This window comes from Notechis scutatus, chromosome 1, assembly GCF_049901735.1.
Source record: "Notechis scutatus isolate UNSWTSFEM ecotype Mainland chromosome 1, rNotScu1.2, whole genome shotgun sequence".
Lineage (NCBI taxonomy): Eukaryota > Metazoa > Chordata > Lepidosauria > Squamata > Elapidae > Notechis > Notechis scutatus.
In genome coordinates this window covers 128,361,092-128,373,306 of record NC_142009.1, presented here as the reverse complement: position 1 = coordinate 128,373,306, position 12,215 = coordinate 128,361,092, and the positions used below count along the sequence as shown (strand labels likewise).

Here is a 12,215-nt window from a genome sequence, read left to right as displayed (position 1 = left end):
GAGAAAATCAAGTCTCTGGGTTACCATCCCCTATTTTTTTTCCTGATCTGGGATATCCATTCTCTAATAGATCATGTAGGTAGTACAGATTTTACATGAAGGAGACTGTTCCAGAGGTTACAAAAGCCCAAGCAGTAAAGTATCCAAGGGCTTGACATCTCTTCTGCAACAGTATCAGATTGATACCACCCTCTCAGAAAAGAATGGAACTACTTCAAAACTGTCTCCAATCCCCCTCTCTTGCAAGCAGCTCAAAAAGATACCATGTTATGAAACTAAATCTTGCAGAGAGGTGGACAGGAAAGGAGAGTGCATCACAGCTGTTTCAAGTTGCATCTACAAAAACAAGTGCTCTGTTTCATATCTTGTTTAGAAAGGATCCAGATAATCTGTCCAGGACCCTTTTGTAGTTGAAGCCTAGCTACCGTTTCTGTGGCTTTTTCAAGCAGTAGTAGATTGGATAAGTGGATCCAGGGAAGTATTTTTTAAGAAGAGAGAACAGTTTCTTTAATGGCTGAAGGCATTGCCCCCTCCTCTTTTAGCAGTGCATTGATTTATCAGCTGAATCTATGTGCTCCAGTTCTTGTTAGAAGTTCACATTGAAGAGCAAGGATCTAATCTGCACGTAGCCTCTTTAGGCATCAGTCTTGAAGAAATACCAAAACAATAGCTTCCAAATTACAATTTACATACTGTGCCAAATCAAATTTAAACTGTGTTAAAACTTTTTGGTTATGTAAAGTGTATAAATTTGATTGCCTCTGTTCCCCTGCTTCCTGAAAAGTATTACAATGTAAATTCATGGAAATTAATAGTTCATAGAAAGCCCTGAGAAGTGGGACAGTTTCACATAGAAATAAAATAATTGCAACACAATATTCTCTTCTATATAGAGAGTGAAAAGCATGGGAGTGGGGCAACATCAGATTGTATGGGCGTTTTAACTGAACAGTTTTTAAAATCAGGAATGTACTGTTATTGTTTATCATCTAGTTCCAAGGAAGCTGTTAGCTTTCTTCAACATTAAACTTGATAACAGAAATGAGGGAGAGCAAGTTGAAATTAAATCCAGACAAAACAAAGGTGCTTTTTGAAAACAGAAAGCTGGACTTTCCATGTGGTAAAACCTGTTTGGATGAGCTTGCTCTCCCTCAAGAGGAGCAGATTTGCCATTTGAGAGCAATCCTGAATCTGCAGGTGAAGGCTATTACATAACAGATCCATTCTTTGGTTATAACCTGTCTTTTGAGTTTGGCAATATGTTTATCTTATGACTGTCCTTGAAGAGTACTTGAAAATAGCAACTGGTGCAAAAATGCAATAGTTAGGTTGCTATCTGATACAAGGTACAAAGATCAGACAATACTTGTAGTGAAAGATTTGTATTGGGCTTGATTATTTGAGGTACTCCCTTTCTTATTGTGTGAATCAACCCATTTAGAAAGATAACAAGGAGGCCTTTTGGAAGATTACTCTGTAGTAGGGCATCAAAGCAATAGCTCCAAAAAGTATGTTTGGTTTGCAATCTCCCATCCATGCTACTGGTGGATACTATTTTGTCAGTAGGATTATAGAGTTGGCCTCAAGACAATTTTGCTCCATCTTAGAAGGAATCAGTTTTCCAGTAGTATACTGGCAAATTTTGAATGCATATACACTGAACATCAGAAATATTTGTTGCGTTTCCTACGTTGTGATAATGCAAACCTCAAACACCTGAAACAGTTCTGAAATTTTAAGTGAAGCAATAAAAATATCCTTAAAACTAACAAAATCAACAGTTACTATGACAAGTAAAATCAAGAGGTGAATAGATACATTGTCAGGTCATGGCAAAACCTTTGCACTATGGAAGATTTCCTAATCTTCAAAATCAATTTATTCCCAAAGTGGATATATCACAGGAAACACCTGCCTCTATAACATCATTAAAAGAATTTCAGTAAATCATAGAATCACTAAGACTTCCTATCATGAATGTACGGATTGATTAGGCCTATATTGAAGCAGTAACTTAGGTAACATAAGTCGTTTAGGGTTTTTCATTAACATTGCAAATGTCTGAGCAACTGATTAAAATGGACCATCTCTAATAATTTTTGTTAGTATCTGTGATTTTAGGATAGTAATGAATAATGACTTGGAATATTAACTTGTTCTTTATTAGGCAGAAGGAGAAGAAGATTCTTGCTCTGACATAGTAAAGGAGGATGACAATGACAATTCTGGTGAAGCAAATCTTGAGGTGTGCTGTTTTATCTTTACTGTGCAGTCATATATACAATTTTATACTTTATTCCATGTGCCTTTGTACTTTTGTCTTAACACAAAAACTTTCCTGTATATTAGCTTTAAATGGAAACAGTTTTATTTTGGGGGGTGCAGTTGCAATTATCCTGGAAATAATTGTTTATTAGGGAGCATAAAAAATCAGTTTAGTAGAAAAATATTTCTATCCATGTGACAGAAATACTTTATATTCTTGATAGGAACATACATCCCTAGAAATGCAGTATTCCTTTTTTTTAATCTGTAGAACTTCAGCTGCTGCTTCTTATAATGTATATTGATCATTGTTCAAAAATGGATTTTTAGGCAGAGCTTCAGATGTTCAGAGCCCAGTGGATGTTTGAACTTACCCCAGGGGGGAACTCTACAGGTCTGGAAACTCGATCCTGCAGAACAAGAGGGTCTTTATTAAAGACCATAGATACCAAAGGGAAACTCGAACTTGCAAAAGAGGAAAAGGTAAACAATTTAAACCTCCTAAGAGCCATGGTGGTGCAGTAGTTAGACTGCAGTATTGCAGGCTAATTCTGCTGACTGCCAGCAGTTAGGTTTCCACTGGCTCAAGATTGACCCAGTCTTCTATCCTTCTGAGGTCAGTAAAATGAGGACCCAAATTGTTGGGGGCAATATGCTGGCTCAACCGCTTAGCTGTAAAAGCACTATGAAGCAGTATGTAAGTCTGAGGGCTATTGTTATTGTTATTGCTTTTGCTATTTCTAAACTGTTAACATTCTTTTAGTGTTTAAATGTATAAATTATAAACTTTTTTATTTCTATTCTTACAATTGAGTTGTATCCTATTTTATTGAAATAATGCTGCCAGTATTATGAGAAAAAAAACTTGTCCTGAATTCCCTATACATTTGTTCGGATTTATATTCAAGGAAGTAAAGGCACAAATATGATTAAAAACACGGTCAGATATTGAAGTAAAAAAACATACAGGATTGCAGTGCAGTTAACATGATTAACATTGAAATAATCAGTTTTGGTCTGTAATTAGGTTGTTTATTAAAATTTAATTAGCCATGTACTGCTTTTGATTTTTTTTTTAAAAAAAATAGTATTTAAAAAAATACTAATAGAAGGTTATATTTCATTACTTTAGTCAATTTTCTTTGCTTACATGTAAGGGATTCCAAAACCAAATGACTAATTTTTATGCAGGCAAGAGAACTGTTCCTGAAGGCAGTGGAACAAGAGCAAAATGGAGCTCTTTATGAAGGTAATCCTAAACATTTCAATTTAATGTCATACATTAATTTCTTGGACCATGCTCCTTATAAGCTAAAACCATTTGCTGTTATAGTGAAAAATACAATATAAAGATTAATTATTAAGAGGCAAAGTGGTTGTCAAGCCCCCAGCATATAATATGTGTATATACTGTTGTTCTCTGGGAGGTGTTGAGCCCCATCTAGTAGCCAGAGACAAATCCTTTATTGATTGGAAACTGATCTGGCCCTTTAAGGCATCCATCTTCCCATCATCCTTCATTCCAAAAACAAATGCAGTTGAAAGACATCAAGCAATTGTTTCTCTTCCACTTTCCTTACTGGTATGGTGCTGCAATGTTTCCTGGCCCTTCCGAAAAGGGTCTGAATGTAGCTTCTTTTGTGTGTGGTGGGGTGGTTGCTTGTGAAGCTGAGGATCTGGTCCATGTGAATGGGTTTGTGGTAGACACGGGTTTCCAGTTCTCTGTTGGTTACTCTCCTTATGTCAATATCAAGGAATGAGAACCTTTTGTCTGTTTCCTCTTCATGTGTGAATTTGATCCTGAGGAATATGTTATTGAGTAGGTGGTGTGTTTCTTTAATTTGGGAGCATTTGGTGATGACGAAGGTGTCATCGATGTAGCATGTTCAAAATTTTGGTTGGATGGTGGGTAAATTGATCAGTGGGTGTACCTTCAAATTCATAGTAGATATAAACAAGATATTAAGGAATTTGGAATCTACAATAAATTACAGACTTTAGACAAAATTCTATTAGGACCGAGCAAAAAAAAAATATATCTAAATTTTACAAACATTTATTAGAAACTGAATTAGAACAAGAAATTGTCAAAGGAAATATGATTGCGTGGAGCAGAAACGTGGGACGGAGCATTACGCTAGCAGAATGGGAAAGGATCTGGAACAGGAACATTAAGATCACGAAATCAGCAGCTTATAAAGAAAACGCATATAAAATGTTTTATAGATGGCACCTGCCCCCTTCGAGATTGGCGAAGATGCACCCCAACACGAGCCCCAATTGTTGGAAATGTCAAAGCATAGAAGGTACCTTCTTCCATTTGTGGTGGTCGTGCAAGGAAACCCAGAAGTACTGGCAAAAATTAGGCGCTGGCTAGAGGAAATAACCAAGGAACAAATAGAGTACAAACCAGAGTCCTTCCTTCTAGGAATTTTCGATAAACAAATACCCAAAAAATCGAAGTATATTGTAATTCATATCTTAACCGCAGCCAGACTGGCATTTGCCCAGTGCTGGAAATTATCTTCCATTCCCTCTGAACATATGGTTATTCAGAAAATTTTACAATGCGCCGAAATGGACAAACTAACCCAAGCACTAAAAATAAAGAATCCTCATCATATTACAATAATTGGAATCCTTTGTATAATTGGCTAAACCAAAGATAGATCATCTCTAGGAAAATTATGGCCGAGGGCCTCCGAAGCAGAGATAAAGAAAAGCACCACCGATGATACTTTTGAAGAAGAAAGGATCTTACAGACAGTCACAAAATATGGTTTTATTTTAACTGTTTTCCCTACTCTATCCTTCCCCTCCCTTACTCTTCCCTCTCTTAGGCTTTCCTCCCTCTCCCTCTTGGTCTATGCCAAGGCCTATTTTTCTTTTTGTTGTACATAATTTGTAGTTGTGTTGTTCTTCATGATGGTTTCTATGGACATGGAGTGTTCTGTGGCAGAGTCATCTTTGTGGGTATGGTGTTTACTGAGTAGGTGGTGTATGGTTTGTCAGCCAGGTTGATGTCATGGTGATGAGTGTGGTGACATTGAAGGAAACCGTGCTTTCTTCCTTGTTGATCTTGGTGTGCTTGATGACTTGGAGAAATTGTTCCAGGGGGTTTATTGAGTGGGTTGAGTAGTTGACCAGGTGTCTGAGAGTTTCCCCTGCAGGGTTTTTGCCAGATTGTACATTGGTGTTCTGGATAGAGACATAATTGAGTGTAAAGGGATCCCGTTCTTGTGTATTTTGGGGAGTATTTTTGGATATGGAGAAAACTTGTGGTTGCATGTTCTTTCTCTCTAGTGGTGTTAGCTATTTTTCTTTTTCCATTTTCCATAGGGTGTCTTTTAATGTTTTGTTGGGTCATTGTGGATTATTTGATAGGTGTCAGTGTCGTTTAATCAGCTTTGTTGATATAGTTACTTTTGTCCATGATCACAGTCAGTCCACCTTTGTCTGCCAGTGGGATGATGATATTTTCATCTTGTTTCAGTTTCTTTAGCACTGTCTTCTTTTGCCTGAGTGTCTCATTGTGTTTGTTGCGTTGTACGTTGGGGATGATTCTTTTGATATCTTCTTGTGTTTCTTGGTCTAGGTAGGTTGATTTTAAAATGGATTCGAGGTTAGCTGGGAATTCAATGGGGTCAGTGTCTTTGTGGTTGAAATTGAGGCTGTGTGTGAGGGCAATCTTTTCATCGTCTGATAGAGGTCTGCTGGATAGATTTCTAATCCATAATTCTGAGTTGTCATCTTGAGGTTTTTGAGGTGATGGTATTGAATTTCTCCTGTAGTGAGTTGCATTTTTGGATTTGTATTTTGTTGGCATCCCTGTGGATCGTGTGTTCTAAGGTGTCTGTCTAGTCCTATCAGATGGAGTTGAGGCATGTGGTTTTTTTGTTCATTGGTGAAGTGTTGGTACTTTTCACGGCGATTGTGGCCATTGGTGATTGGTAGCATATACCTTTGAGGTTGTGTTTTTGTGGAGGCATTTGTGAAGGAAGTGTAGCTGTTCTCAGGTTGATGATCATCTCATGGCAAAAGTCTCCCAGAGGTGGGCAAATCTGAACATTGCACTTCTATGTAAGTTTGCAATAGTGGCAAATATCTGTATACTTTTGTATACAATTCTACATGGGAAAAACATCACATCAGTTGAAAACCAGAGCCCATGAACATCAACTGGCAGTCAATTGCCATGATCCCAAATCCCTAATAGCTACCCACACTGACACCGAACAGCATCAGTTTGATTGGAACAATACAAGAATCATCAACCATGCTATCACAGGTCATGCATACGGGTTTATTGAAGCCTGGCATTCTAGAAAGCAATTCTATCAACACACATCGACCTATAACCAGCCTATGAACCCCTGACAATTCAAATGAGCTGCACAACCAGTTAGCGGACAGTACTGACCTTCAACCAACCCACATAGCACTTCACCTCCCAATGATCTTCACTGATGTGGCCTCCCATCACAAGCCCCATCATAAGCCCCTCACCTAACGACCCACACCTGACTCCTCACAAGACTCCTCACTAGACTGTCATCTGATGTGATCCTCCCATCACAAGACCTACTGATCACATAAAGCCATTATAATGTTTGGAAATGTTTGGAAACCAACTCACAAGCTTGGAAAATGAACTCTACCTTCATATAATTTATGTATATACTATTGTTCATGTGCTGAGCCCCATCTAGTGGCTGGGGAGAAATCCTTTATTGTTTGGAAACTAATCTGTCCTTTAAGGCTTCCATCTTCCCATCATCACTCATTCCAAAAATAAGTCCATCCTGGAAAGCCAGATTCCATTTTCTTTAACATTCTGAGGGAAAAAAAGCATCAGGAAGAATCCAACCTAATCCACGGCACATGTTCATCTGAGGACAAAAATCCACATCCCATACGCACAGGATTGCTGGTGAGATTTACAGTGCATTCAGAAAGTATTCAGACCCCTTTAACTTTTGTCCATTTTTTTATGCTGCAGCCTGATTCTACAGTTGTTGAAATTCATTTTTTCTTGTTAATCTGCATTCAGTACCTCATAATGACAAAGTGAAAACAGAATTCTCCCATGAGCTGTTCAGAGCATCCAGTAGTGGGAGGTGCTTCAGTCTCTGCATTTGTAGGCTGGGCTTAATTTGTGGAACACTCCTCCTCCTCCACGGGACTCCTCCTCAGCATTCCCCAGTTTTTGCTCAGCCTCGTGAGAGATAGGCAGTGCTTGTGATTCCTCCTTGACCGAAACTGGAAAAATTCTTTCGTGGCCAGCAGGTTTGATAGTTAATCAGTTTGTCTCTAGCTTTCTACCCCAAATTGATCTCGCAGCCTGACAGGTCTGATTAGGGGAAGCGCCGATTTGCGCCCCCCAAAACGGCGGGAGGCTTTGGCGCTGCTCCGCGCCACCTCTTTATAGCCAAATTCTCTACCCCTGCCAGTTTGATTGCCACAGCATTTCTCTCGTTTATTCTGTCAGCTGCATGAGCCTTTCGCTCCAAAACCGAGTTGTATCGCTCTTCCCCCTCTCCGAACGCCATTTCGAAGTGGAGAACTTGAACTTGTGATAACTTCCACTTTTTCCCACCGTTAGCTTAACAGAAAGAACTCCGGAGGCCATTTGCTTACAGGGCGGGATGTTGCCGCTTTGAGGAGCGCACCAAAAGTTTAACGGCCAGAGGCCATTTTGAGCTGTCAAAACTTCGTGGCTGTGCACCTGCTTTTCATTCTCGAGCTGTGTGAGGTAGTTCTGCTCGGAGCAGCAGGTTCCCGTCAAGATTCTGGGAACTATTATACCCTCGTCTTGGCTTGTTTGCATTCGAGGCTATTTATTACGTTTCAAATCGTTGGCTTAACCCTCACAGCCTAATTACCACAGCGGCCTGTGTCCGCCTGTGCAGGGAAACTGTTGAAGGCCCCTACAATTATCAACCCGGGCCTTAGGCGTTCGCAATTTGGCTGTTTTGGCTTTATATTATATTGTGTTACTCAATTAACATTCCTATACTTATTACCATAGATAGATAGATAGATAGATAGATAGATAGATAGATAGATAGATAGATAGATTAGTGCTTATAAGAGCAATAATAAAAATAATCATAATAATAATAATAATTATTATTATTATTATAATAATAGTAATAAAAAACTCTTCTTCAGTATAATATTTTAATTTCAATAAAATATTATTACTGAGATACGACTCATTTTACATAGGTAATATAAAAAAAAGGGGGGGGCAATAAGAATATTATCAGGGCAACCGGTCTTGACTCAGATCAGGTCCCTGGACGTGCCAACCGCCTTCTCAGTATTTTATATCAAGCATACTGTAATTCCACTTTGAATCAAAATGGCAGATGGTAGCACCTCTCAGACCTCATCCTTGAAGGCAAAAGCTAAATCTCAACACAAACCTAAGCAGGCTAAAGGGACTTCTAAAGCCTCAGAAAGGGACGCTATAAGGCGCCATAAAGCCTTACAAAAACAGATTGACAAGTGCACTAGAGAGGCGCACAATGTACCACAGGACTTCTCCTCTTCCAGCCTGTCTGTTTCTTCACACCCTCCTCCTCCCCTAGATCTCTCCCTCTCATCCAGGCGCAGCTTGGCTCCCCAAGGCCAACAGGCTCAAGTGCCCGGGACACCGGCCACGCGAAGAGCTCCTGAAGCCACATTCACTCCGACAGCTGCTGGTCTTCGTCAAGGCAATAGTCTCATTGAGGAGGTTCCAGAAAGGATGAAAGCCTGGATGGAGCTGGAAATTTGCCAGGGAATCGCAGCGGGGCTTCAACACGCAGTCATGACCAGGCAATACCCGGTGATCACCGATCACGAGTCCCAATCGTTGAGGTCATTGACCAGGTCGGAGCAGCACCATACCCAGGTACTTTTACAGGGGGAGGTCCCCCTCCAAGGGCCGACGGAGGAGGAGGAGGAGGAGGAAGTGGATCAAATTAATCAAATGGAAGATTCTGAATCGGGATCAATACATGATAGCAAGCCCCTGTCAGAAGCAGACCCCTTAGAAAGGGGAATGTCTGAGGATGAAGGTCTTATTCCTGACCAGCCTGTTTTTACAGTCTTATTCCGCCCACAGCTTTTCAGATCTCTCTTGTTTAAGGCAAAGAACATTGCACGCCTAAACAAGTCGACCCCGTCCACCACACCAAATCCTTCAGAAGAGGGACCAGAGGATCTGATCTTCAACCAACCAGTAGTTGAAGCAGAGGTGATCCCAGTTCCTCCTATGTTTTCGGACCTGGTACAGAAGCAGTGGGCCTCTGCAGCGGTGTACACAGCCCCCACTGGATATGACAGGAAATATTTCAATCTGGCCCCTGATTTCTCAAAATTATTAAGTACTTCCGAGGTAGATGAACCCATAGTGGGATTAGCGTCTTCCTCCATTCCCAGTGATGCGCTGGAAGCATTAAAGCCGAAGGAAAAATGGGCCGGGCTAGCCCTACGCAGAGCTCATCAGTCTGACGCGTGGGCCATCAGAGCAGCCACGGCCACCTCCTTCTTCACACGGTCGTCTCTCAGATGGCTCCGTCTTTTACAGCAACACATTCCTATTTCTAACCTTAGAGCGCACCAAGATCTCACTAAACTTATTGCTGCCGCTGAATTCTCAGCTGATGCAACTTATCATGCAGTCAAGTTTTCAGCCAGGGCCATTACTTCACATGTCACAGCGCGTCGCTTGCTATGGTTAAAACATTGGCAAGCCGACTTCAAACATAAATCCAAGCTGGCCTCATCCCCCATTGTGGGAGACAGACTGTTTGGCCCTTCCCTTGATCCGCTACTAATCGAAACCCGTAACAAAAAGAAAATTCTTCCCTTTTTCGGAAGTCAGATCCTAGAAACCCCCAGTCCTTTCGGAGGGGATCCTTTCGACCCTTTTACCAGGGATCCTTTCACCCAGATACCAGAGGCCCCCACCTTTCAGACCAGGACAACTGTCAGATAGGTCCGACTCAGTGGACAGGAGCAGAAGGGGTGGTCAATCCAAAAGATCCTTTCGGGGAGCAGGAAACAGGTCCTTTCGGCATCCAAGATAACTCCTGGGACCCAATCCCCATTGGCGGACGCCTTAAATTATTCGCCGACCAATGGGACTCCTCTACCTCTGATTCTTGGGTCAGAGATACGGTTAGATTCAGCCTTGCACTGGAGTTTCAATCCACTCCCCCAGATTTCTTCATGTCATGCCCTCTCTCCAGAGACCCGATTAAACGTAATCTCATGGAATCGGCTATCCAACATCTACTGGATATACGAGCCATCCAACCATTAGCTACCACTCAACAAGGGCAAGGTTTCTATTCACACCTTTTCATTGTGCCCAAAAATTCGGGGGGTGGGGGTGGAGAGCGATATTAGACCTGAAACGTCTCAACCGTTTCTTAGTATATCACAAGTTTAAAATCCATACCCTGCAATCAATCTTACTAGGTATCAGGAAAGGGGATGTCCTCACGTCCATAGATTTGATGGAGGCGTACCTGCACATTGCTATTCGGCCTTCCCACTATAAATTTCTGAGATTCTGTTATAATAACCACCATTTTGAATATGTGGCCCTTCCTTTTGGACTAGCTTCTGCCCCTAGGACCTTCATGAAGGTCCTCTCAGCGCTAGCTGCTCATCTTAGGGACATCCCCATATGACTCCAGTGTTATCTTGACGATATCTTAATTTTATCACCTTCCGCCCATCAAGCAGTCAGAACACATTACAATCCCTACAAAAGCATGGCTTCTTAATAAATTGGAAGAAGAGTCAATTAACACCATCGACTCGGATAATCCATTTGGGGGCGGTCATAGATACTGTGGAAGGCATGGTCTACTTGTCACCAGATAGACTAAATAGCATTCAGCAGTTAGTTAAGGAGATCAGGGGTCTTAAGAGGGTGTCTCTAGCTGAACTATCAAAATTGTTAGGCAAGATGATCTCATGTATTTCTATCATCCCTTGGGCCCGCCTCCACACTAGATCCCTCCAGTGGTTTCTGCTACCATACCAGCGCTCCAAACACAAGGTCAGGATGCCACCAAAGGTTCTCATATCTCTCCTCTGGTGGACCAGACCAGTCATCAACAGAGGCTGTCTCTTCAAGGAGCCACAAAGACTCACCATCACCACCGATGCCAGTCTGTTTGGACTTCCAGTCGCTTTCAACCCAAGGCCGCTGGTCCACCATAGAACAGTCGTGCAGCATAAACTGGCTGGAGCTTCGAGCAGTACACCTGGCTCTCCGCAGCTTCCTTCCCCAGGTACGCGATCAGCACATACTGATACTGTCCGACAACGGAACAGCCAAAGTTCACATAAACAAACAGAGGGGCACACAATCGAAACATCTCATGCGGGAAGCGGAGCGCTTGTGTCGTTGGGTGGAGACCAACCTACTCTCCATCAGAGCAGAGCACATTTCAGGTCTGTCGAATACACAGGCAGACTGGCTGAGCAGGGCCACCATCGATCAATCGGAGTGGCGCCTCCATCCCTCCTTGTTTCAAGAAGTGGTCAGGACATTTGGACAGCCGGTGGTGGACCCATTCGCTTCCCCCCTCAACGCTCAGCTCCCGAGATTTTTTTCCAGGTACCCATTGCAAGGGGCGGAGAACTTCAACTCCCTCCGCTGTCGTTGGCCCCCGGGGCTCCTGTATGCATTCCCTCCACTTCCACTGGTTCCCAAGGTCATCCAGAAATTACTAGACGAGAGGGCGGAACTACTTCTAGTAGGTCCTTACTGGCCCAGACGGCCATGGTTTGCAGACCTCCGCAGTCTCTCTGTATCACCTCCTTGGAGAATCCCGCCAGACAGGATTTCGTTAACTCAGGGGCCCCTTCAACATCCAGACCCTCAATGGTTGCACCTGACCATGTGGAGGTTGAGCGGAGTGGTTTGAAGAGCGAAAAGTTTT

General features: G+C 42.1%; 1 protein-coding gene across 4 annotated transcripts in view; it reads left to right on the top strand.

Annotated features, from left to right (window-relative positions):
• FBXO9 (F-box protein 9) overlaps positions 1-12,215 on the top strand; it is a 29,572-nt gene that overhangs the window by 1,150 nt on the left and 16,207 nt on the right. For 3 of the 4 annotated variants that reach the window (XM_087945823.1, XM_026665258.2, XM_087945805.1), the window contains exons 2-4: positions 2,168-2,245; positions 2,596-2,748; positions 3,457-3,514. In XM_087945823.1, the coding sequence (XP_087801949.1) occupies positions 2,168-2,245; positions 2,596-2,748; positions 3,457-3,514 (289 nt within the window). The remainder of the gene's footprint in view (positions 1-2,167; positions 2,246-2,595; positions 2,749-3,456; positions 3,515-12,215) is intronic. The other variant, XM_087945818.1, reaches the window with a different exon arrangement.